This window comes from Rhipicephalus microplus, chromosome 1 (assembly GCF_043290135.1).
Source record: "Rhipicephalus microplus isolate Deutch F79 chromosome 1, USDA_Rmic, whole genome shotgun sequence".
Classification (NCBI taxonomy): Eukaryota; Metazoa; Arthropoda; class Arachnida; order Ixodida; family Ixodidae; genus Rhipicephalus; species Rhipicephalus microplus.
The window spans coordinates 293,924,646-293,951,011 of record NC_134700.1 but is presented as its reverse complement, the minus strand read 5'-3'; the positions used below and the strand labels follow the sequence as shown (position 1 = coordinate 293,951,011).

At 45.9% G+C, this 26,366-nt stretch overlaps 3 protein-coding genes across 3 annotated transcripts; 1 reads left to right on the top strand and 2 right to left on the bottom strand.

The window, feature by feature from the left end:
* The first annotated feature begins 1,197 nt into the window (after nucleotides 1-1,197).
* LOC119159421 (protein disulfide-isomerase A3) lies at nucleotides 1,198-4,803 on the top strand. The gene is made up of 10 exons (XM_037412173.2): nucleotides 1,198-1,432; nucleotides 1,533-1,620; nucleotides 1,685-1,808; nucleotides 1,875-1,982; nucleotides 2,070-2,196; nucleotides 2,271-2,384; nucleotides 2,456-2,556; nucleotides 3,323-3,747; nucleotides 4,372-4,448; nucleotides 4,533-4,803. The coding sequence occupies exons 1-10, from the start codon at nucleotides 1,299-1,301 to the stop codon at nucleotides 4,696-4,698; spliced, it is 1,464 nt and encodes a 487-aa protein (XP_037268070.2). The 5' UTR covers nucleotides 1,198-1,298; the 3' UTR covers nucleotides 4,699-4,803.
* On the bottom strand, nucleotides 4,801-25,765 carry LOC119165824 (14 kDa phosphohistidine phosphatase). The gene is made up of 3 exons (XM_075865178.1): nucleotides 25,661-25,765; nucleotides 14,168-14,317; nucleotides 4,801-5,192 (listed from the first exon to the last, which is right to left on the bottom strand). The coding sequence occupies exons 1-3, from the start codon at nucleotides 25,748-25,750 to the stop codon at nucleotides 4,974-4,976; spliced, it is 459 nt and encodes a 152-aa protein (XP_075721293.1). The 5' UTR covers nucleotides 25,751-25,765; the 3' UTR covers nucleotides 4,801-4,973.
* On the bottom strand, nucleotides 14,743-15,474 carry LOC142764098 (14 kDa phosphohistidine phosphatase-like). The gene has a single exon (XM_075865177.1). It carries the CDS (start codon nucleotides 15,406-15,408, stop codon nucleotides 14,821-14,823), a length of 588 nt encoding a protein of 195 aa, XP_075721292.1. The 5' UTR covers nucleotides 15,409-15,474; the 3' UTR covers nucleotides 14,743-14,820.
* Nucleotides 25,766-26,366: the final 601 nt, after the last annotated feature.

Genomic DNA, 26,366 nt, shown 5'->3' with positions numbered 1-26,366 from the left:
AAAGGAAGGAACGATCATTCTACGTTGTGTTCGCGTACTACGTAGTTTGTATACGTAGTTCATACACGAGGTCACTGCAGGTCAGGTGCACGCGCACGGGTGAAAGTTTCTTCGCTGCTTCAGAAATGTAACAATCCCGTCCAACCTGTTTTTTATTCCAAACGTCGTAACATACGTTACCGTTTGTAGCATTAGTATTTTCAACTGAACAGGTCGAACACTTCGTAAACATGGCGTTGGCAGTTCGCTTTTATCTGGTGCTTACGTTGTAGAAACGGCACGTCTGCCAGCTGCATATGTTAAAGTTGGTTGCATTGTTAAATATTTACAGACTGTGTGAACTCTTTTGAGACCGAATAGAATACAAATCGAATATGCGTGCCCACATAAGCGCGGTATACTTTCGGTTGTGAACTGTTTTGACCGCAATAAAAGATGACATATCCTTTCATACTACCAGCGTAGGTGTGCGCTTTTCTCAATACAGCGAGAAAACAGAGTTTTGGTGCCATTGCGTAATGCTTACTTTAAACATAAGTATATCATAATGAACAAGTACGCGGGTCGTTTGCCGTAGAAGCGGGTACCACCTTTTCTCGTCACGACTTTTGATTTAAAATATTAGAAAAACTATCACAAAACATTATCTACGGATGGCAACTATTCGACTATAAAGATCGCGAACTTTCGCAGAAATTTCAAAAAACTGAAGCATTTAATTACGTGTGTGCTGGCCATGGTAAAAAAAAACTAATTTTTTTATCCGTGGTGCTGGCCGAATCTAAGTTAAAGCAACTGTTTTAACTGTCAGCAAAAAAGCGAGGGAAAAAAAATATAACGTGTGTGATTGAGCATGCCTCTAATATGTCATAATGCAAGTAAAACCTATTAAAAACTGCAACTTGCAACCACAAACGCGAAAGGAAGTGCAGTAGGTGAAACGAAAGTAACCACTTGCTGTAACGATTGTCAATTCAAGCGTTGTAGTCACTATTCAACATCCACGGAGGCAACAAAATATTGCAAAATCACAATAAGTAGGCGAAGAAATGTCACCGATAGGCGAAACGGGTAGTCAACGCAACAATCGCTGCTAGCCAGGTCTATGGCCAGGTGCCGCTGGCAACTAAGGCAGTAACGTCACCAATTACAAACTCGGTCTCAGCCAATCGCTCGTCGACAGCGCAGCTCGCCCGGCGTCGCTGTACGACAGCCACGTTGTTTTTTAACTTTTAAGTAGCCGGCTCTACGGCGCTTCTGCCTTCTTCGCGCGACACGTCGGTAGCTGGGGCCACGCCATGAAGCACCTAGTTTTGTTAGCCGCTTTTATATCGGCAGTCCTAGCTAGCGATGTCCTCGACTACTCGGGATCTGATTTCGATGTTCAGATCAAAGAGCACGACACAGCTCTCGTGGAATTCTTCGCCCCATGGTGAGTCACGCTAAGCGGAAAACCAGTCCGCCAGCGTCTTCGAAGATTTTTCGCAACACCGCAGAGTTGTTTGTATGCCATCTGCGTATTTTATTCACAGGTGCGGCCACTGCAAGAGGTTAGCCCCCGAGTATGAAAAGGCGGCCACCGTGCTTAAAACGAACGATCCGCCAGTGCCACTTGTCAAGGTAAAAATGATCATCTCGAGTTTAATGCGTAGGACGTGGCTCTCAAAGTGTACTTCACCTTTAGGTTGACTGCACGTCGGATACCGGCAAAGAGACTTGCTCGAAGTATGGCGTGAGCGGATACCCCACCCTGAAGATCTTCAAGCAGGGCGAGTTCTCGTCAGAGTACAATGGCCCCCGGGAGTCGAGTAAGTTAACACGCAACCGGCGTTTGTGCGGCGGGTAGGACTAACAGGTTGAAATCCGTTTAACAGGTGGCATTGTCAAGCACATGCGCTCGCAAGTCGGGCCCAGCTCGAAGGAATGCACGAGTGCTGAAGAACTTCAGAAACTGCTGGACAAGGACGAAGTTGTCATTGTTGGTAATTATGCCGCCTGTGATTGCGCGCGTTGATTTTTGTAGTATAAATATCCGTGCAGGGCAGATCCTGACACCATTCTCATTCTAGGATTCTTCGAAAACAAGGATGTTGATCTTCACGAGCACTTCCTCAAAGTTGCTGACAAGCAAAGGGAGTCCTGGGTGTTCGGCCACACATTCAACAAGGATTTGCTCAAGAAGTTCGGGCACACAAAGTAAATAATTCCCGTGCCAGCTTTCCCCCTTCTCTCCCACTGGTGCGTTACTAATTTATACTTTCGTTCTTCAGCAAAATTGTGCTGTACAGGCCTAAGTTACTTAAGAACAAGTTTGAAGAAAGTGAGGTGGTGTACGATGGTCCTGCTGACAAGGCAGCACTTGAGAAGTTTGCGAAGGAGAACTAGTGAGTTCCTTACCACACATTGTCGGTAACTTCTAGAACAGGTATTTGATTTTTTTTTATTTTCCTTCTAGCCACGGCCTGGTTGGCCACAGGACTCAAGACAACTACAACCAGTTCGACGCCCCACTTTTGGTTGCCTATTATGACGTTGACTACACAAAGAATGCTAAGGGTAGGTGAATTGGCATGTGCCGGTATTCTTTCGCACAGTAGCTGTTAAAGGTCAGGTTAACTCAATAATTCCTCAGTCTTTTGATTTTGGGCAGACATGTACTATCGTCAGCAATACAAGTGCGATCGCATGTTGAATAGCCTTGAACCCTGCATTGACCGATCTGCAATGGTCGCTGTCGGAAACAAAGTGGAAAGTGCCGTATTTCCGCTACCTGTTGACACTCTCGAGTCAATATCGTTGCTGCAAAATGCAGATCCGTATCAGTGGCTGCAAGCAGCAAGACGAGCTTGCATAAATGCACACAGCAACAACCAATTACCCATCAAGCTATGCGTAGCTACAAAGATATCGGCTGTGCAGTAGCCTGTCGTAATGCACAGGTCATACTTTTGTTACATATAGGTAGTGTTTGCTGAGCATTTTGACTCTCTTCTATCACTTTTCTTGTGCATTTTCTTTTCGTGTTACCATTACTAGCAGCTGCAATCGGCTCACAGCAACGATCATGTAGGAGTGCCAACATTGAGTGGAACAGCGCCCTGCTTTCCCCTCCAGTTTTGGCAGTGCCATCCACGCATCTGTTTTGAGCCTATTTGTCACGCACTTGCGCGTTCGAGCTCATACGACGATGCACTGTTGAACATGCAACCTGAGAATGGTGCAAGCCAACTGGAGTGTTTCTACTATGAACTGCGCCTGCAGCAAAAAATATAGGGTCCTGAGTGTGTGCTACGGCACTTTTTTTTTTTTTTTTCATCTTAAGGAACCAACTACTGGCGCAACAGGATCCTCAAGGTGGCTCAGAACTACAAAGGCAAACTCAACTTTGCCATCAGCAACAAGGACAGTTTTGCGGCAGAGATGGACGACTACGGCCTGTCATCCCACGGCAACAAGCCAGTTGTCGCCATCCGCAACACCAACAACGAAAAGTTCCGCATGACCGACGAGTTCAGCATTGAGAACCTGGAGAAGTTCCTCGAAAACTACATTGCTGGCAAAGTTAAGGCGCATCTCAAGTCTGAGCCAGTGCCCGAGAAGAACGACGGTCCTGTCAAAGTGGCTGTTGCCGAGAACTTCAAGGAGCTTGTGCTTGACAACCCCAAGGATGTTCTGGTCGAGTTCTACGCTCCCTGGTGTGGCCACTGCAAGAAGTTGGCACCTACTTATGAAGAAGTTGGCAAGACGGTGGGTGTATTGCAAATGGAATGCAACTCGTTTTTCTTTACTGTCAAGGCCATACTAATTGACAGCTTTGCTGTATGGAGTGACATCTTGGTTTAAGACTTGGCACTGCATAACATCGTGCTAACATAGTTTTCAGAACTATTACTGCCTTTGTGAACAATCTTCAGAACAGCGCTGTTTCAGTGTAGTCAACATTGCTTATTTTAGCCATATATAAGGCGTTGAGAAGTGCACTCAATCCTGAAATTGAGCTGCTACAATTGCTGAGCGATTACGTTGCTAGTCTGTTGACATCAGACGTCTGTTATGTCCCAGACGTTGCAGTCCCATTTCGATGTCAGCGAGATGCTAAAAGGCTACAGTATCATGCAATGTTGATGTGCAATAATTTTAAATAACCCCAGGTAGTAAAAAAAATTGAAGCTCTCCACTACTGTCTCTAATAGCAGGGTCTCAGTGAAAACATATACCTCGTAAATCAACATGCGTTTGGGATTTATAAGTTGAAATGCAAAATGTCCACAACAGCCTGCATTGATATTATAAACATAATTTTATTCATTTTCAAGTTTTGTGTGACAAGTCAAGTGAGCAACTGGTGCCTACAATTTCATTCTTTTCCAGCTTGCTGGTGAGGATGTCGAAATTGTCAAGATGGACGCCACTGCTAATGACGTTCATTCAAAGTTCGAAGTCACAGGGTAAGTAATTGACAATATGCTGGCACCTGCCATGCACTGCTTTTTAGGATGGGCACCATAAGTTGACTTCTTTCTCGTTTTCAGCTTTCCTACTTTGTACTGGCTACCGAAGAACGACAAGGAGAACCCGAAGAGGTATGATGGTGGCCGGGACCATGACGACTTCATCAAGTACATTGCCAAACATGCCACTGATGAGCTCAAGGGCTTCGACCGTTCTGGTGCAAAGAAGGCCAAGGAAGAATTATGAGTCAATGTGGGGTCAGGAGGGCCATTGTTTCTATCATTTCATTTGGGGGCTCTTGTTTGTCATCTCTGTACAATAAACTGTTTTTTTTCTACTCACACACACTAATAGGCACAGCTCACTTTATTTACCACTCTGTATTGGTTGGATCATTCACAACCTAGGCAGGTCATTAGAAGCTGCCTCGTGTTTGGAAGTTGAGAAGGAACAGTGCAAAGGACAAAACTCTTCGGTGGTGTCAATTTTCTGTTGGCTCTGCCTTTGCCTAATCGATGCTGTTACACAATGGCATCGTTGCTCCAAGTGATCGAGCTGTAAGTTGGGTATTGCTTCTTGAGTATCTCCGTTGTCTTGGCATGGTCCGCTTGCCCATAGGTTTGGGAGTTGCCATAAACTTTAAGCTCTTTAGTGTCTGGGATGTGGATGATGTATCCACCGCCAAGGCATTCGCACTCCAGGCTGGCTGCATTCAAGGCAGCGGTCTCCTTCTCCAGTACCTGCGTGCAATGTTCGTAGTTTGACTTCAAGGTGGCAATAAGCCTCTGCTTCAAAACAGTTGCTCTTTAGAGTAGTGTATGATGTTTACTACTTAATAACATAACCAAGCACAGTAAACATACTTGCATGCACATCTGTGTATAGTGGGTAACTAATTAGTGCTGTGCGTTTCTATTCTATACTTGTCCAATTTAGTCCTGCACGTGCTATTGTCTGAGAGTAAACTTCAAAGTGCAGTGCTACCTCAAACACATTTAACCTTTGTGAGCATGAGCTACACATTTTTTTTCTCTTACCATTCTTTTCTATTGCACCTGGCTGTCATTGTTGCACTCCTGTGTGGCATTAAACTGTGCATAGTTGTCAAACAAAACAATTTATGGCATGCTTTCATAAACAGTCCGGTTATTGTAGACCACTTGTTCACATTGTAGCAGACTTTAGCAGAATTAATTAATGGACTAATGTAATTCTCCCCAAGTCTTGTTGCCACACAAATAGGTCAGGCTTACAATAAATTTGCCATTTTACTCCATTGGCAGTATTTCACAGTGGTAATGGCCTCACTTTTACGTTATAACTCCATAGAAACGTATTTAGGGAAACCATACCTGAAAGGTTATACTTCATATTTAAATGAAGCTTTGTGACTGTCCATTGTAATCCAGCATGTCTAGGTGTTTCACTATAATAGCACCATTCTTAGACCTCATTAGTACCCAACACTGAGAAGCTAGACAGACGAAAAGAACGGCTTATTGTTTAATGAGAGAATAACCTTCTTGAGAAAGTGTCGAGTGAAAGCAGTATATGGCAGCTATACACATAATTTGCTAGTTCAAATGAGGTACTTGAACTCGTAACTGAAGAAAAGTACTTGAAGTTAAGCCTGTGCTGTATCCTTCTGGCCCCTGACCATAGTAAATCACTAGTCTGCATTTCCACTCACATACAATAACCAAAAAATTTTACCTGCAATAGTTAACTTGCATTGCCATGCTTTAAACATTTTTTGCTGTCTTAATTATCCCACTACCAAAGCGTATTGGAGTACCAAATGTACTGGAAGTTTTATCCTGAGAAGGTAAGGGAGAAGCTTACATGTGCATACTTTTCCATTCCCCCAATTCTTCATGCAGTTTGTACTCATTTTACAAATGCTCTCCCAAGCTAAAAGAAATTTGTACACGAAGGTTTTGCTTGTCAGTCTTGAAACCTGTTAATGAATACCTTGCGATAGAGACGGCATACACCTGGGTAATATCAAAACCAAAGTGTGTAAATGTAATCCAGATTAAAAACTGGGTCACTTGCAGTTCAGGTATGTTGCTGCTTGTGAGCTGTCTACAAGTATATCACCTGTACTAAAGTGCGCATGCAGTTCAGTAAGTAACACTCGGGGCAAGTTTTTAGAAAATGCGTGCTATTTCCCTTGTCCCTCCCCTTGCTTTTGTGCATGCAAGATTTCACATATTCCACGATTCCCAGGTTAGCACATAGGCACAAACTAATATGTAGCATCATAGCCACACATTCTGTCATGTTCCAAGTCTGTTGCACAGTAATAATAAGATTTCTTTGCCAAGTGTAATTTCCAAAAATGCCTACCCTTGCTGAGCTTTCATAATGCAACCTTTCATACCTCTTGAAAAAACCTAGCATAATGGCTTTCCATGTAAAGTGATGAGTCTGAGAATACAGTTGAAACTCGATTAGAGAAGTGATGACAGCATTCGAATTGTTTTTTTTAAATCATGAAGCTTGTAAAATTGAGAAAGGGATCTTTCAGTCAATCAGAATCTAAAATTGTAATGTTGTGGCACCTGAAAGCTACTGCAGCATTTTATTTGCCACAAGAAAATTAGAGAACACAAACCAGCGGGCAAGAATCGGCGAAAGGAAAAAGCGTCGACTCGCTACATTCTTGCAAAACCATGGCAATATATCCTCCATGCCACACACGTGAAGTAACATACCGTATGTCTCCGTACAGTCGGACATTCTCAATGTACATGCTAGTTAAGAAACCTGCCAAAAAATCGAATTCAGCTGAACGCAGTACCTTACTGCGTTCAGCTTACTGCGTTCAGCTGAACGCAGCTGAACGCAGTAAGGGCTGCTGGTATGACGAGCAGATAGGCGGATCCTGTCGACGAAAAGTTTCTTTTGTAAAGTACTCCGCCCCGTAAACAAAACGATGACAATACTCTTGCGAAAACTCTTGGCGCCTTCTGAGATCTGCCTTCCAAGTAGTTAATTAAGCCAAGCAACTCAGTGTCATCACGTTGTTGCTGCGCGATGGCGGTCGTGTCGAGGACACCGAGAAATGCCGTTTCTTCCTCCTCGGGTAGGGTTGCCGACTCAATGGGTGAACGGGACAGACAGTCAGCGTCCATATGTCGCTTGCCTGACTTGTGCACGACCGTCATGTCAAACTCTTGCAGTTTTAGGCTCCAACGCGCTAATCGGCCGGTGGGATCTTTTAGATTAGTTAACCAGCAAAGGGAGTGATGGTCACTAATAACTTTGAAGTGTCGGCCATACAAGTACGGGCGAAATTTCATTACTGCCCATACTACGGCGAGACATTCTTTCTCTGTTGTTGAATAGTTAGCCTCTGCGCGTGTTAGCGTTCGGCTTGCGTAGGCGATCACTCTTTCTGTGTCCTCTTGCCGTTGCACAAGCACAGCCCCAAGACCTACATTGCTAGCGTCTGTGTGAAGCATCGTCGGGGCGTCTTCGTCGAAGTGGGCGAGCACAGGGGGCGTTTGGAGACGTTGACGCAGGTCATTAAAGGCAGCCTCCTGTTCTTCTTTCCACTCAAAGGCAACATCATCTCTTGTGAGACGAGTTAGTGGCGACGCGATGCGGGCGAAGTCTGCGATAAACCAGCGATAATTGGCACAAAGGCCTAGGAAGCGTCTGACAGCCTTCTTATTGGAGGGTACTGGGAACTGTGCGACGGCGGCAATTTTTCCAGGATCGGGCCAGACGCCTGCGTTGCTGACGACGTGACCGAGAAACTGAAGTTCGTGAAAACAGAAATGGCACTTTTCTGGTTTCAATGTTAGGCCCGCGAACCGTATGGCACGTAAAACAACTTCCAGCCTTTTGAGATGCTCGTCAAAAGTGGTCGAAAACACTATAACGTCGTCCAGATAGACTAGGCACGTCTTCCACTTCAATCCCGAAAGTACCGTGTTCATAAGCCTTTGAAAAGTTGCGGGCGCGGAGCACTAACCGAAAGGCAAGACTTTAAATTCGTATAAACCATCTGGGGTCACAAAAGCGATTTTCTCTCGGTCTCTTGGGTCTACCTCGATCTGCCAGTAACCACTCCTCAAGTCCATGGAAGAAAAGTAGCGAGCGTGCCGAAGTCTGTCAAGGGAGTCATCAATACGTGGGAGCGGGTACACATCTTTCTTGGTCACCCGATTCAGCTTCCTGTAGTCCACGCAAAAACGCAGGGTGCCGTCCTTTTTCTTTACTAGCACTACAGGCGATGCCCAGGGGCTCTGTGACGGTTGAATGACGTCATCTGCAAGCATTTTCGCGACTTGTTGTTGTATGGCTTCGCGTTCCTTTGAAGCTACACGATAAGGGTTCTGGTGAATAGGTCTCACCGTGTCCTCGGTGATTATTCGGTGCTTTGTCAAAGGTGTTCGACCAACTCGTGATGTCGTTGAAAAGCAGTCGCGGAATTCGGCTAGCAGCTGAAGAAGTCTCTGTCGCTCGTCCTTTGACAATACCGTATGTCTCCGTACAGTCGGACATTCTCAATGTACATGCTAGTTAAGAAACCTGCCAAAAAATCGAATTCAGCTGAACGCAGTACCACTGACGTATCGCTAATCCAGATATCTTTTTTCTTCCTGGTAAGGTATGCTTCTAGCATCTCTCCCTCAGTCACCTCCTTGCTTCTACCTAGAATGGTGACATCTCACATCCACATGCACCGCAGGCAGATGTGTCAAAAGATTGTTCTTGATTTGAAGAACGTGCTCCCTCGTCCTTTTGCCTATTGTTCCCTGGTTGTTTGCACTGTCTAATTTTTTTGTAACATGCACCAACTAGCTCAACAACAAGTTTTACTAAACGTACATTTTATTTTCCACTAACACATGCCTGTGCACCTGTGAAGTCCACGAGGGCAGCTTGGATGTGAGGCCTCTCATGCCTGAGCAATACAGGCGAGGCAAATCCCCTGAAACTAGGTGTCAACGCGCAAAGACGTGTAGAACGAATGCAGTGATTGTGCAAGAAAGCAGAGCAAGAACGTTGTAAGGAAACGATCAGTTCTATCTGTCACATAAACCACTAAATAACCATTCATTTCTATGAGAGCATTCACAGGGACAAGAAACCACCACCAGCTCTAGTGCTACGGTGCTTCCAACTGCTAAGCCCGTTGTTGCTTGCAGGGGCTCTGTGTGTAGTTTGGTCAAAATGAAGCTGAACTGTAACTATGGCAGCTAGATATTTCGACATGATAGCTTTACAATGCATGCCTGGAGAAAAAAACCCATCAGCCAAAAATTTAAGATAAATAACTGAATTTCTTGCACATTTTTTTCCTTGAAAGCTTCATTAAATCTGGTTTAGTGCCACGATAGCTTCATTAATTTAAGTTGATGACAATGTTGAACCCTATATATATATATATACACACACACACCTACCAGTAAATCAAAATTCTTTTGTTATATCAGGAAATTCGTAAGATTGGGTCTCCTAAGATTGAGTTTCAACTGCATTCATTCAGGATAACTATAGCTCTTAGCAAGAAACATGCTGCCATCTTCGTGAATCAAAACAGGCTATACCTTATCTTTTACACAGATTATTTCAGGTCTCACGAAATTTAGTTTTGCCACTCATGAGGAAGACAATAGCACTGGCCAAAAGACCAAACAGAATGCTATTGTTTTCGCTCCCACATATGTAAAAATAGAATAAATAAAGCCCCATGCTTTTTTCACACAATGTGTACAATGTAGATGTAGGCTAACTCTTACTCCTGTTGCTTACGATTTTTAAACTCTTTGTTCTTGCATGTAGGATAGCTAATGAATTGGATATTACTTGTTTGCTTATAGCAATGGATTCCTTTTAAGCAAACATTTCAGTAAACCATTCCTGAACTCCTCTTACTTTGCAAGCAGCACAGAATAGAGCGAATATATATAACAATATACATAACCTGACTTTAAGCCCTCGTTCAGGTGCACATAAAAAAGCAAACCTGAAATGTTCCGTTTCATATCATGGAACATCAGAATTCCTAGCATAGTGTACTAATACAAAACACCACTTCCTAATTACCAGGATTAACATCTGGTTAGAACATGTGACTAAACCATAATTTATAGCGCCAGATTCACACATCCTTCTTGCGATCTGAGTACAATTCATACCTTCACATTGCATGTTAAAGTCACACACACACAAGAAAAAGGGAAGGTCAGGCAGCCTAGCGGAATTGAAGCTGGATTCAGGAGTTGTTCACATTGCTGTAAGTAGTCCGACGCTTGCATGCACACCCAAACAAGGGATCAAAATTAGGGTATGTATTATTATCCATTCCACCCTATTATGCGCTGCTTGCAAGCTAAAAGCAGTTCACACAGAGAAGTGACACTGCATTCGTGGCAACTAGTGGAACGTGTCGAGCCACGGTGCATGTGCAGCAAACTGCCGGGCACAAACACGAGCTGCTACCGTGCTTATCACCTACTCTATGTAGGATGTGTTGTGTGTGACTACACATTTGACACAGAGTGAAAAATGGTGATTTTAAGCCTTTCATGCTGTTTCCTAAGTTACCATCCAGTTATTAGGCACTTTGATCTGTAAGCTCTCCACTGCACTAAAGAAAATAAGTACCAGCAAAATTGGCAGTCTGTTCCTTTCTGTAAGTGCAAGGCTTTGTAGCAATAAAGTAAATAATCTGCATTGCAGTAAATGCGAATAAATGCTTACATCCTTTAAGGAATGGTTACAGAAGTGACTTCACAGAAAAATAAATAAGTTTAGAATAATAAGTTTGGATTTCAAAGGAATACTTTAAAGTACAATTTTTTTTTTCAGGCTACAGTCTTGCAAGCACTACGAAGTGCCAAGTTTAAGTTTATACTAAAAATAGCATGGTATGTGCTTGAACCACGAAGCTAAGTCAGTTGGCTAAGATGCAACGATCGGTCAGTCTATACAGTGTCTACTGCCAGCACTTCTCAGAAAACAAGAGAATTCATATCTTGGTAACGGCAACACATTTTTGATTGTTCAGTTTAATCAATATAAAATTTGTTACAAGCAAAATGTTTGCATTAACAATAGAGGTATGCATAGGCTCTGGGTTGCCCGAAAGCACGAGCCCTCGGGTCGGTAGATGTCTTTTCATCTCAGGCGCGGGCCAGGATCTAGATGCTTCATTGTTTATGAGGTTGTTAAGTCCAAACCAAGCCCAAAATGTGGATGTTGAACTGCAACTGCTTTCCAGCACATAACGAACACACAAGATGAGTGTTGTGATTATACCTGGAATAATCTTCTTGTCCTGAATCTGACAGAACAGGAAGCCTAAGTTTTCCAAGCTTACTATGTTGCAAAAAAGGTATTGGCAATTTCAGCTACCAGTATCAGCAGTGAGCAGCATGTGTTGAAGCCCGACTCATTGGACAGCTTTTAATTTTTTCCTGACAACTTGTAATCTGTGTATATAGTGACACACGTGTGTCTAAATTTTTTTATGTTTCACTTTGGTATGTTCAATACTATAACATGCCACAATTGGAAAACGACATCTTGTCTCCACAGCGAACCTTCATAATGTCGAGCCGTATCGGGTACGGGCTTTTGTTTTTGTACACAGGGCCGAGCTGGGCGGGCTTGCAGCTCTCTGACGCCAAGGGCAGGCCTTCGATGCAGTCAGTAGGTCTGAGCAGCTCTCGAGCTTGGAAATGCGGCTTGTGCAAGGCTCTAATTCACAGTATTTATCATGATTTGGCAGTTGGTACAGGTCTGGCACATCAATTTTGCCAAAATCGACAAAGTGAAAAGAGAGAACTGTCATGCAGCTAAAAAAATAAGCTACAAACTTCTACACCACACTCCATGTCAAAATTGTCAAGCCAAAAGTCTCTGTCTGGGAAATATGAAAGAGCTTTGTTTGCAAGTTTGTGTTATTCTAAGGTGAATGACAATTTGGCCTTTCAACATAGGTCAAAGTCTGCATATCCAACTTCATCATAAGCTAGTTTCATGTAAATGTTTATATTGTTCAATACGATGCTGCCTGATTGCCTATTCTCCTATTATAGAGAAGTTGCACAATAGAGACATTTTAGGTTACGAGACTAGTTACCATTCATCGCACTTTCCCACATTGCTCTTGTACTCTGAAATCTCTCAGCATTCCACTGCTGTTGCACACTCGAAGTACTATGTGTTCTGATATTGAATACTTCACCAGAAGGTATGCTTCTATTATATGCTGCTATAATAGTGCTGAGTTGCAAAGAGCTAACAAGAGTTTTACGTTTTGCCTTACTCAACTCCAGACAGCATATCAAACCTACCAGACATATATAGTTGCAAAATGTAGATGGCTAAGTTGCGTGCACAGAAAAAGAATATCGTTGTCACTTTTTTTTTCACCATTCATAGCAACAAAGTGAGAAAATAATTCACAACTGATGCATCATATTCTCATTTAATTACCAGAGAGAAATTCAATGCTAGCATTCATAAAATGACGGCCTGTACAGGAAGGAAACGTGACGTTGTCAGTGTCTGGCCAGAACAAAGTTCACAAGGGCCACTCATCGACACAGTGATGCTTCATATGAGTTGAAAGACGGTGACCATGGCTGAAAGGGCCCCAAGCCTACGCAGTAACACCAGCAAATGTAAAATCAGCTTTGGGTATACCACTACTTGAAACAGTCTTCATATCACTGATTGTTTTCTATGTCGGCATTACCATGATGTGTTGGTGCTGCTTTGACCACCGGCAGCATGTTGCAACTCGCATTAGGCACAACTGCTCAAGTTCGAGGATATGTGCATGACATGTTGTAATGTGCCTCACAGTGTAATGCTATGTGGAACTACATTTAATTTACGGAAGAGCATTACAAACTACGTGCACACTTTTTTTATACTATCCTGACACTTATGACCCAACTGTGACCTTTGTGATGTATCCTTACACCAGCGCAGTGCACCTTAAACTTCTACAATGATGCACAAGTAAAGTAGCCAGATATTTCTGCTTATGTTAACAACATAGAGAGTACTGTTTGCTCATGATGCAGCACATACAAAGCATCTTGCATACTGTGTGTAAGAACCACTTCATTTCTTTTCCTACTGCTCACAGCCAGGGCCAGGCATGCCAGCATAACAGGTTAATGCAGGCCGTAACTTTTATTTGACCTATGAGTCATCTGTCTTCAAGTTTTTCCAGTGTCGGCAAGTATGGTACTGAACAATTTATGAGCAATACACCGAATGCATGATTGCTGACCCATTTTGATGCCACTGGTTGATGCTGGCAACTTTGAGACAATGCATTACGGTATACAGTGGAAGAAAAAGCCTTTGTGGAGCATTGCAAATGCGATTCGAACTCTAAGCACTACCCCAGAGTTCACCGGTAGTGCATAAAGCAGTGATTGTTACGCAGTGAGTTCGTCGCATAGATTGTTGAATCCTGCACCTAAAACAACAATAATGGCACAGCATACCACACACAAAATAAGAGGAAATGCAGTGGGAGTAGGTTATTATCACCTGCATTAACCTTTATAGTTACAGCAAGCTCAACCACTGGTGGACTGTGTTGGTTAAGCTTCGATTAACAAATGTTACCTTGATAGAAAAATAATAGTCATACAGCAGAGATGACATCCTTTGTGGGTGATAATCTATTACTTAGCATCAGTCAGGCTTGAAGTATTTCCACTGTCCTTACCTCTGTATGGTTAGCAGCTAGAACAGAGCCACGGACGACGTATTTGTAGGTTTCTTCGTCCTCCTTCAAGTATACTTTCAACAGTATATACCGGCTACGTCCAACCTCCAAGGTCACATCTGGGACACCACTCAATGCTGACATGATTGGCTGAAAGCAGTGTTATTGATCATGATTTCAATACACAAATACTCACGGTCTGGCACTTTAAACACAGTTTACAGAGCAAAGGCTTATAATAAAAGACCACTTGCAGCTAGGAGCAACAATCACAGCTACCCTATAAACAATAAAATAACAGACTTAAACGTGAAAAAAAACTATGACGTTTCATTCTATTTTAAACATCTTAGCTAAGTCAATATCTTGTTTATAGAAGTCACTTTGGTCATAACGGTAGCAAACGCGCACACTGTGATGCTGAAATCAATATTATTTCTCATCCAAGTCACTGGCTGGATGCTCTAACAGCGGTCACAGCGACGAAATCTGCGCTTTCGCTTTAGATGTGTGCATGAACCAAATAACGCCTAGCGCAGCCTAGGCGGGTGCTTTTCCGAGAAAAAGGTGCAGAAAACGGTGTTTTTGCTACTTTATTATAAATTACTAGTTGGACTATACATGTGGCAATACATTGCGAAGAAACGTCACGGTTAGTATCCCTCATTGGACCACGTAATGGACTTGTAGTCCGGGAAGTTGCGTTTCAGTATTTCCACGGCCTTGCTGTGATCCGCCTGGCCGTATCCCTGGGAGTATCCGAACACCTTGATCTCGCCGCAGTCCGGATTGTGGATAATCCTGCCGCCACCCAAGCACTCCGTCTCGAAGTCGCTGTTGCTCTCGATCTTGCTCATCTCCCTCTCGTAAATATCCGCATGGTACGTGGCCGATGCAGATCCCCGCACCAGCAGCTTGCTTCGGTTGGGGTCAGTCTTGTCGTGCACTTTGATGAGAACGTACTTGAAGCGTCCGTTGTCGAGCTTCACTTCGGGAATGCTTTCGAGGCTGCTGCACTCCGACATCGTTTGGCTCGCGCTAAGACGGGATCCTGACAGGAACGGCTGACGGAATGCAACACGGCGACCGAAAGTGTTGCTAGCCGATGGCGATCGCACGTGCAGAGCTCGAGCTTCTTTCTGACGTTGCACCAATACGGCTGCGGATATTCTCACGCTGCTTTTGGTCGAAAGACCCTTAATAAGCGCCGACAAAGTGCGCTGCACTACTACTACCGGCATAAAAAATCGCCCGCAACCCGCCGCACTAACGTCACTCGGCTTGTGGCTGGCTTGTCTCGATTTCCGAGCGGCTAAATAAGGAATATGTAAATATGAGCAGCCCACTTGTCCCCGCCGGAGTATTTTTGCTCTGGGGGACTTGTTACACTCCCTCTTTTTTGCTTTTTCATTAGCTGCATAGTTGAAGAGTTTGCGCTGGTTAAATATTCAGCTTGATATTTCGTACAGCGTCAAAATTTACAGCTACATGGCTTGTTTGACAAAATTTAACTGGTAGAGACCTTAATTTGTGGTCTAGCGAATGAAATATCAATCAAGAGAAGCGGGCAAAAAGAAAAAGAAAGCAACCACCGTTGTTATTCTTAAAAGTGCATAAAAACGCCTGACGTGAGTAAGACATATTATTATTTAATATCACGAATAGTAATGAAACTGAAACTGCGTTCTTAACAACGCTCATCGAAAACTACAAGCGCAGCTAGCCGATAACCAAAGCTAAACAACTTAGCTGTAGCCACTTACCTGTAGCAGTTCAAGAACGATCTGAGCCGGAGACAAGAGAGACAACAATAGACCTCCACCCAAAATAGAATTGGCCCAGAAGCTTCGCAGAGGACGCTGCAGGCTGCCGATTCCCACCCAAAACTAAAAGACCCGGCAGCCGCTTTCTTTTTTGCGGCTGGGAACGGCTCGCCGCGCAAAGGTTTCAAGTGACTCTGACGGAATGCCAACAAGCACCAAAGCAAGTGACGACGAAACCACCCTTTTTTGCCGCCAGCGACTCGTGCCCGAGCTAGAACCTAGACATGGACGCGGTGCAGTCCCGTAGGTCCGCAGCAGCCGCGCAGAGTTTGCATACTCACCGGAAAACTGAAACACTGTGATGCGCTTCAGCTGGCAGTGGCCTCTTCCGCCTGCTCGCAAGGACGCCCGCGCTATATTTGTAGGAAGAGAAAAACAAAAACCGACTAGCGGGCGGGCGCGGATCGCAGGGAGGAGGAAGTCTGCTTTCAAGATTGGCAACTCGGATGCAGGGGCTTGAAGCGGCTCCCGACGGGCAGCCATAACACTCGAGATTTTTTGACGGAACGTGCACCACTCGGCCATGAATGAGGCCCGATTCTGGCACGCTCGCGGGGAGTATTTTCAGGTCATCTTCGTATGTAAACGCACCCACGCTCCCATGAAACGGTCAGCACGGCGACTTCCGCCGCACGCGGGATATATCGAGCCCCCGCGGTGACATCGTGGCTGGAGCTCCAAAAACTATAGGAACGATGGGAGTGACGCGCTCCGTTTGGCTAAAGTAGTTTGATCTTGTGGTCAACCTACGTTAAAAAAGGGAAATAATAATATCAATAAGAACTATAAAAGGTACACGTCACCCGTTTTTTTTTTTTTTTTGGTGACCAAGATAGGAGATTTTTACAAAACCAGCATCTATCTGCATCTCCTAGGCTGTCATTTCATCACAAACCCGGCCTTGGCAACGAATACAATGCGCACTGAAGAACCCAAGAAATTTTATTACATTCGAGGCAGCTGTGTTGACAAGCCTAACGCTGTCCCTCCGTACGAACGTGGCACGCGCCGCAGGTGTTGACCCGGTGAGTAGGGTGCTGCTGCGCGTTCACGTTGATTTTTGGATATTAAGGGGGCGTGGTACGATAGCGTGGTTCAACAGGACTTGTAAGGAATACTGGACACACTAGGTGTGGAAGATGGAGTCACTAAGCTTTTAAAGGATATCTATAAAATTAACAAGGTATATTATAAAATGGGGAAAACGGGTATGGGAAAAGCCCCTTGTTATTCATGATGTATCTACAGGGATTAGAGGCCTATTTAGAGTGGAGTAAACTTGGCTTCAGCGTCTCTTTCTTCAAACAAGGAAAACTCATTGAACAGGCACCATCAGCATTTATGTACGCAGAGAATATAGTGCTAATGGCTAACAACAAGAAAGATTTGCAGGGATTGATAGACATCTGCGGTAATGAGGGAGATAGAACCAAGACTTATCGAGCCAAATACGAAGGGGTAGACACGGTAAGCAGTGCGTGTGGAAAGCAGGAGCAAACTGCCGAACACTTGATAATGTTCTGTATATGGGCTTCACCCTATAGTTCAGGATGATGGCGCAAGGTTTTTCAAAGCACTGGGGTTTAGGGGCAGGGAGGACACAATAGACTTTAAACGGGCACAAATAACTAAGAGGAGGTTATCTGATTGGTGGCTACAATCAAGGCACGAGTGAAAATTAAATCCTTCACTACAAAGTGCCAGTCCTTAAAAGGACACTAAAGCCAACTATTAAGTCGACACTAATTGTTGAAATGGCGGTTCAGAAACCTCATAGTGTTACTTTCGTGCCAAGGAACGGCCTATTTTGAAATAAAATCACGTTTTAGTGCCCCGCATCGGGTTAGCGCACTTCAAATTACCCGCCTCAATAAGCAGACCGACCGGACCATCTCACGTCACTGTTGCCGTGCACGACGTTGCCCGGCTTTACTGCGCTAGTAGCAGCAGACCGAAAGCAGCGGGAGCCACAGCAAGAACAATGGCCATTGATCAATTTCTGGCTTCAAGATTGCAGGCGCTCTTTCACCCTCCGCCGCGTCTCCAATTGGCTTATTTGACCCCGCTTGCGTGCGGTAGGGGTACCGGAACGTGCGTTGCGGCTGTGCGGGAAGCGCGTGGAACGGCCCTTAGCGCCGTTCAACCCTTGACGCCAACCGTGCGAAACGCTGCTGCTTCGCATCCCATCAGGGTTACCTTCGGGGAGATAATCCAAGCTTTTATTTTTTGAGAAATGGCCATGTAGTTGACACATACATGTACAGTTAATTCAAAAGCGCATAATTTCACTATGTAAAAGCATCAGACAAATAACGCTCAAGAGCAGATGTATTCGGATATGTAATCTAAAAATACAGCGCACCCTATCAAATAAAGGGCATGGTAAACAGGCAGCCAGTAACAACCAACTCCTATCTACTTTTGCGATAAAATATATCTACAATATAATATCGAGATGTTCATAAAAAAATCTGCTTATTTGAGGTTTCGGAGTACAAAACTTCGAGTGAAAACGCCAACTGTCATGAACACCTCGGAAAAGAAACGAGCAGCCTATGCCAAAATTTTGGAAATTACAGCGCGGGTCTGTGCGATATATGTATATGACAGCGCTAATCCGAAAACAAGACAAGGACGGTGTAGTGTAGATATCCGGATCACAAGTAGCGGCCTAGGTTTTATTTTACAAGTATGTACAGAAATGTAAGTACTCAAGCGCTTCTACGTGGCTCGCCAGCTAAATGCGGTCGCTTAATTAAACCCACGCGACATTACGACACAATATTCTCCATATAACGAAAACAAACGACCTTTTATATTTAACGGCTAATAGTTCGAATCATGCTCCTCAAGATTGCAATTCTTTACGTGTGCTATCGCCGATGGAATAAATGCAGTGCCACAGCAGATACTGCCTGAAGCGGATGCCCGCCACGAAGCCATTTCATTCCCCCCCCCCCCCAATAATCAGAAATGATTGGCACTTTCGAACGACCATCCGATGGTATGCGGTTGCGACACCAAAGAGCATTTCGAAACTACTGCGCGCAGCCCGGGATACGCAACCAACGCAGCGACTGACATGGCGACGAAACGGCCATATTTTTTACTACTATTACTTATTTATTTTATTTATATGTATTACTACTATTATTTTTTGAGACGCGGCACGGTAGCAGAGAGCCGATCGTCTGGCTAGTTGAGTGCATTGCTTCGCTTACTTGGCGTACACACCGTGCCGAGCCGCTTGCTTCACGTCGCGCACAGATGCGGCGACAAGCCTGCTGCGTGAGCAGCCCTGGCGGCGGAGAGAGGCGTGTTTGGGTCGTCGCCTCATGAAAGTGTTTGCTAGGCTTTGCAGTCTTGGTGCCCGCGATTGACAACACTCAACTCTGCAACAGCGAGCTGCTTTTGTATCTGCAAAGCAGTGCACCTCGCGGTGCACGCTGATTACGGTCCCGCACAACAACTGAGGCGGCAGCGCGGCTATTAAAACCGTGCAGCAGGCTAAAGGCGGCGTTACGCCACACGCGTAGGCTTTTGTCGGCGGTAAGTCATACTGGCGCGCTTTTCGGTAGTCGCCTCACAGCCTTCGTTCTTGGCCAATGGTTAATAGCAAAGGCACCACCGCAATCTCGCGGAAGTCGATATAATTGATCGGCCGATTCCGTGCTTTTGCAGCAGCGCAAGTGTACAAGACGGCGACCATCATGTAATATATCCACTCATGTTGCATGCTGTCAACATTACTTTCGGTTTTGAAACTATCTCATGGCGCAGACATGGCGCAAACCAGTAAAAAAAAGACCCTATGGGAGCTGTATGCCGCAGTAATTTCCAGTTGGCGCAGGTTTCCTACAACTGGGTGTACAAAATGTTTGTTGGTCATCAATGGTATGTTGTGTTGAGTTATAGATTTCGTTTTGCCCGCATTCTTACTGTCTTGCGGTATCAAATCTAGCCTGAAGTTGGCAAAGACGACGTCTGTACAAGCTCCTCTGGTGGTTTTCGGCTGTTTCCAGTCATTTGAAACGCACCGTTGCGCATATACAAGTGTAGTAGTACGCGATCTTCCTTGTCATCATCTTCATTGTCGTGGCAATAGTGGGTTCCTTGCATATCCTGTGCCTCGATGGCGGAATGTGTGGTCTGGAATGCGCTCGTTCTTGATCGTCATCGAGGTACGACGGCAGACATGATTCGAACCTATGAAGCTTCGCCCCTAAAAAATCACACGGAGGGCGCGCATATTGAAATAGTAGCCATCTTGCTTTCATAAATTTTTTTCCTTTTATTAATAGAAAATTTCAAATCGTGCTTTTCAATGAAGGAACAGGAGGAGAAGGAAAGGCAGGGATGTTAACCAGTTTGGCGACCAGTATGCTACCCAACACTGGGGATAGGGAGTCGTGCTGGCGAGCCATACTGGCTCTCCCCCTCTCTCTTTTTCCATCTTTCGAATACCCTCATGCGTTCCAATGAAACAAATAGAGGCGAGTATAAGCAGCCAATAGCATAAGCGTCCATTGGTTGGTAAGTTGGTTTCTAAGCCTAACTCGTAGGCATGCAGGCTCTGGCATATTTCGAACTATGCCATTCGGGTTAAACAATGAAATATATATAGCAACAAGTTTTTCGTGGCAACGCGTAAATTTGGTAGTGTACACGTATCTAAGGAGTACAGCCACTAGCGTGGGTTCGGTCTCGGCGAGCCGCCGGGCGCGTTCACCGTCGCCTCGCGTGACTAACACTGCTGCGCCACTACCAATAGGAGAACAACAACAACAACTGCTGCACACGGCCGCTGGATAGAAAACGAAGTGAGGCCTGCTGCGTCGCGTCGCCGTCAATGGGCGAGCGCGTCTGGACAGAGTTGACAGTTCCGGCCGCTTTTTTGAGAAGGGCGCTGACGCTCCACCCGTCAAAGCGAACGGTACTTCGTGTTTCAATGTGGGTGTGTGAGGATTTGTGCGTGACCGCGTATGCTTTCTCGTGATTTTTAAATGCGAATCATTTCTTAGCGAACTGCGGCGACTTTAAGCGTATCTATCTGTGTAGCTGCAACGACTTTTATCTCTCCTGGCCGTTTGGATTATGGTATCGATACCAAACTTGGTATGACATAACATGACTGTATGACGAGCATGTTTGATTAGCCATAACATGAAAATCATGACATGTATGTCATGATTTACATTTTATGGTCTTGCTGCTCTTGCGGTGGTCTCGTTCACAGGCATGTTGCAAAACTGGTACGGTATGGCATGATTGCATGGCGAACACAAGCGACAGACCCTAACATGAAAATTATGACATGCGTGTCATGTAACAACATGAATACATGCCACGCCCATGATGCGCTCGCGGCCATTTCGCTAGCGCCACATATACAAAATTTGGTATTACTGTACGTGGACGAATGTATGATACTGGTACAAACATGATTAACATAATATGCGTGTCATGTAAAAACATGACTACATGCTACGCTCATCATGTGCTTGCGGCCGTTTCGCTAGCTTCACATGTACCAAATTCGGTATTACGTGACGCGAACGGACGACATAGGTCAATGACACATCAAAACGTGATAATCACGACATGCGTGTCACGTAACATGCATGCCCCACTAATGTTGCGCTCGCGGCCGTTTCGCTAGCTTCGCATATTCCGAATTTGGTATTACATGCATCGTCAATGGATGACGAGGGTATGTGACTGGTGCAAACATGACAATCATGAGATGCGTGTCATGTGACATGACTACTTGCCACAGTCAAACTGCCAATACACTTCGACGTGACACGGCGTGCGTGCGCACCGGCGTCCGTTTTGTCGTGTCACGCAGGCGTTGCCACGCCAGGCGCCGGTCCTCGCTGCGTTGCTTTAACCAACGCCTCCTCTAGAAAGATGCCTGAGGAATGGCTCGCGCTACCAGCGGAGTTGGCCTGCTTTCACTTTTAAACAAACACCATGCGGTGGCGCTTGCGACCGACACTATCATCACGGCGACGGGCGGTACCAGCTAAGCGTTTTTCATCTGCGGCCCATAGGGGCGCGTCAGTCGAGAATTGTTCGAGACCTGCAACTGTACACTACTGTTTCAGAGGCTATGCGAAGTGTTGCGTTGCCACACCGTCCGCCACAGGTGACGCTAGTGACCGAGAACATTCTAAATTGAAGGAGGGAAAGGGTGTGGCAGCTGTTTTTTTTTTTTTTCTCATGCGGCAGGCATCTTTCTAGAGGAGGCGTTGCTTTAACGCATGCGCGTTTCAGCGCGTCCGGCGTCCCTCCATCACGGAAAGAGGCAGACACAGTGTTGTCTGGGTAACGCATTGACTCGCGCCAGTTGCCATCGGGCCGCGCCGATGGACGCTGGTCGCGCCTGGCGAGAGACTATAGAGTTCTCGCGTTTTGCTAACGTATAGCGTCGCTGTGCTCAGCGTGCGCGCGCGTCAACATCACGATGGAGTATATTGGGCCCTTCATGATGCACTCGCGGCCATTTCGCTAGCTCCACATATACCGAATCGGGGTTTACATGACGTCGATAGATGAAGGTATATCACTGGTGGAAACTTGATAATCATGACACGCGTGTCATGCAAGAGCATGACAACATGCCACGTTCATAACGTACTCGCGGCCGTTCCGCTAGCTTCACATATACTAAATTTGACATCACGTGATGTGAATAGATGAAGGTAAACGACACATCCAAGCATGATAATCATGACACGGAATTAAGTCGTGTACGGCATAATTTACCTCCACCTCGTAACGTTGTGGTGATTTTAAACTGACATATCAACCTTCCTCATTCGTGATTCGCATATCATCGATTCCCACTGTACGTGGGATCTGCCTTTTTTTTTTTTTGTCCTATCATGTGTGGGGCAGTATACCTTATGTTTCCCGTGTTTGAGGACAGTTTTTATAGTGTGCGCGTGTGCAGATGTTTTTTTTTTTTTTAGCGGTGTGATGCAACAAGTATATTGTGCTGCTGTGTGTACCACTGTGCAAGTCAAACGCGAGAAGAGACGCTAGCTTGCAGTACCACGAATTCGCCCGAAATCTACAGCATCGTGATGCCTGGCTGTAGAATAATTCTATCACCTAGGGAACGTCATTGCTGCCGTACGCAAAGTAGACGCCGGTGCATGCAGCATTGGGGTCGCCGCAGGATTGATGACCGTTTGTGTGCTTTGTCGTGTGGCTTGTTCGTGCACGACCACTGCTTTGTGTGACCGTGTGTGTGGGAAGCTAGACACGTTTTCTGTGCTAGAGTGCGGTGTTTACTGTGCGCGAGCTTGTAGTGGATCGTGTTTTCTAGCGGTGTGATGCCACGGAGCTGTTGTGTGCCACTGTGCAAGTCGAACGCAGGAAGAGACGTTACCTTGCAGTACCATAAATTCCCATGCGATCTACAGCGTCGGGATGCCTGGCTGGAGTATATTTCTCGGCAAGGGCCGCCAGGGAGAGGAAGCAAGTGAAGCCGAGTGAGTGGTCGGTCGTGTGCTCTTTATATATTACTGAGAATGACGATCAAAATCTTTAAAATTATGCTTTTGCATCCAACGGTGGTCCATACTGTGTTTGGTGGTTATCAGCACTACCTGCAAAAGAACAACACCCAGCCCAGGAAACGCCGGCGAACGAATCCAGCTGATGACGCAATAAATAACGTAATTTATGTGCAACTGATTTGGCAACCGAGTCATTATTACCAACCTACCCAACCGGCCGCAGTTGCAATATTGCCTGTAACAGAGGAAAATCTAATTTCAGAATAAAGGGCGTCCGGGCCCTCAGTGCTTGCATAGTTGACTGCTTCGTCTTGAAGGACGAAGTAAAGCTACGGACAATTATTTTCGCAATAGAACACTTATTTAGAGTTCAGGTAAAGCGAACGGGCAGCATTCATTGAGGCCTATATTCAACGAATTATTGGCCCTCCTAGTGCAAACTGTTCCCATATGTGGTGCAATATGCACTTCTAATAACGATTAAAAATCGAAACAATGATGTGCAGCTACGAAACGCGTTATTTACGGCCTACTGTCCCGCATAGAAATGCGCGTGAAAGCGTTTCCTTTATAGGAGGAGCGATGGCGCCACAGCGGGCGCGAGGCGAACTAGGCCCATCCCGCCGCTTCGGCGGCACGCAGCAGGCCGAATTTTGCGTTTTTTTTTATCTAGCGGCCGTGGTACTGCTCTTAAACAAGACGCAACACTTTTTTGCCTACGGCAACACCAAACACTCAGTACAGCACCCATTGCAAAAGTCGGCGGGACAGCAAACGAGGCTTATCCCGCCACGGGCGAAAAGTACAACACGAAGGGTGCCGCGAGCACGTCTTCGTAGGCAAGAAGGTTCACGGTGACATGCCACTGAGGAATACGGGCCCTCGCGACTATGCTGCACGCTCTCGCCATCAGGGGCAACATGACCCGATCACGTGAGCGAGGGCAAAGTCCGCTCGCGTTGGCTTTGAGAGATAGGGGGCAGAGTATAGGACCACGCGCGAATCCACCGCACCGCTCTTCGGCCGATAGCGTTCGAAAAAGGCAACGAAAGGTAAAGGCTGGTGCACACCGGCGACTAGCAGCGGTCGCGCGACCATTTGCGACTGGTCGCAACCAGTCGCGAACGGTCGCAAACGGTCGCAAAGCGACTGCGTTGGCCAGTCGCTTCTTGACCGATTTTTCAGTCGCGCGACTGCAGTCGCAAAGCTGCTTAACCAATCAGCGATGCTCAATTTTTTTTTCATTGCGCTGGCTTCCTGCCGCCAGATACAAACGAGTGCGTTCCTCTGGGTTTGTGGCACCATGGCCACCACGGAATACTTGGCTTGGAGATGGCGGGCCGCAGCAACTCGAGCAAAGTGTCGAATTTACGTGGTGGCATTCGCAAGAAGCTAAACACCGTCAAAGTAAAGAGAAAATAAATTGTGCACTGTCTTTTCCCCGTATTCGGAAACTTTTTTTTGTCTTGAACTTGACTTGTCAGCGCATTCAACGCAGCGTGTTTGGAACGCGTTTGTACTTCATGCCTTGGCAACGACTTAAGACTCCACGTTCGAGACGCATTTGTGCTGCATTGTAGGCTGTGGCAAGTCAAGGGAAATTCAAGGATGGTTTCTGAATACGTACGACTCTCGGAAATACTCCTCGTCGTGTCAGCGCAGCTCTGAAGGCAGGCGGCTTGCATGGCCGGTCAACTCCCGCGATCGAAAGGATGGTCACATCCACTACCGGCTTTTTTTTTCTTTGGAGGCATCTGTGATGCCAGCGCTGACACCATGGCACAGTGCATCAGCACCTTGAAATTGTCTTGTTCTTCGCTTGAATCGAACTTGACGCTGTTGGGAACGCTGTGCGAGAACGGACTCAGCTGGCGGCGATCAGCTGATCGCGCCGGTCTCAGGAGTTCTCGCTCATAACGAGATCCGGACGTGACTCTCCGGTTTTGCGACTTCCGGTCGCTCGCATGCAGCCTCTGTCGGTGTGAACATCAGTCGCTTTTTGGTCGCCAGTCGCGAATGGTCGCGCGACCGCTGCTAGTCGCCGGTGTGCACCAACCTTAAGCGTTCGCCGCGGGCGCTGTTGACGAAGCCCGAGCGAGCTCCAAACAAAGGAAGCCGACAGACGGAAAGAAACATGTGCTCACCCTTCGATAGGACGTCCCGGAGAGGTCTTGAATCCCGGCGCGCGCGCGCGATACGTCCCGAAGACTCGAGCGCAGCGCCACGGTCGACATCCGGGCGAGATGTCAACGTCACTCTCGCTCCCCCAGAGCTGACGGACCACGGAGGAGAGGAGCCATGTTAGGACATGAGAACCGCAGGAATAGGCGACAAAGCCCGCGCAATGGCGGCGGGCTAGCCTCGATTCCCACAACGTAGAATTTTTCTGGCACTTTCATACCCATCGTGTATATCTGCTGTTCCAAAAAGCTTCCCACTATTTACTTGTCCAATCTTTCTTGCAAAGCATATATAGGCTGACCGGTGAGCCAAGGGAATTGCACTTACACTTCATCATGAATGGTTTTCAACAAATTTGACATAAATTACCGTAAGGAATTCTTTATTAGCATTTCAAAACCTAGCATAACTTGCAGCCCCTGTAGCATTTCAAAGAGAGCATGGATTAAAAAATGGGGTGAGTTGGTAGCTGTCTCTTTTAACGCAAAGAACGAGTGGAGAAGGATGGAACAAGATAATGGGATGGGCTTGTACTCTAAGGGCTTCCGATTTCGGAGCCTCTCACATGGAGATTGCGCAGTCCTTCACTGGCAAGTCAAATCTCAAGGAGGAACACTAGAAAGGGGCATCCCCCCGCCCCCATGATTTACGTCACCGTAGAAACATATG

What these genes read in the sequence shown, in the direction of transcription:
- LOC142764098 (XM_075865177.1), bottom strand. Translation starts at nt 15,408, where the DNA reads ATGCCGGTAGTAGTAGTGCAGCGCACTTTGTCGGCGCTTATTAAGGGT.
- LOC119165824 (XM_075865178.1), bottom strand. Translation starts at nt 25,750, where the DNA reads ATGTCGACCGTGGCGCTGCGCTCGAGTCTTCGGGACGTATCGCGCGCG. An exon ending in CCGGGACGTCCTATCGAAGG is followed by an intron (nt 14,318 to 25,660) that starts GTGAGCACATGT and finishes CACTGCTTTCAG; the next exon opens with CCAATCATGTCAGCATTGAG. An exon ending in TAGCTGCTAACCATACAGAG is followed by an intron (nt 5,193 to 14,167) that starts GTAAGGACAGTG and finishes CATTGCACGCAG; the next exon opens with GTACTGGAGAAGGAGACCGC.
- LOC119159421 (XM_037412173.2), top strand. Translation starts at nt 1,299, where the DNA reads ATGAAGCACCTAGTTTTGTTAGCCGCTTTTATATCGGCAGTCCTAGCT. An exon ending in GGACGAAGTTGTCATTGTTG is followed by an intron (nt 1,983 to 2,069) that starts GTAATTATGCCG and finishes TTCTCATTCTAG; the next exon opens with GATTCTTCGAAAACAAGGAT. An exon ending in TCAAAGTTCGAAGTCACAGG is followed by an intron (nt 4,449 to 4,532) that starts GTAAGTAATTGA and finishes TCTCGTTTTCAG; the next exon opens with CTTTCCTACTTTGTACTGGC.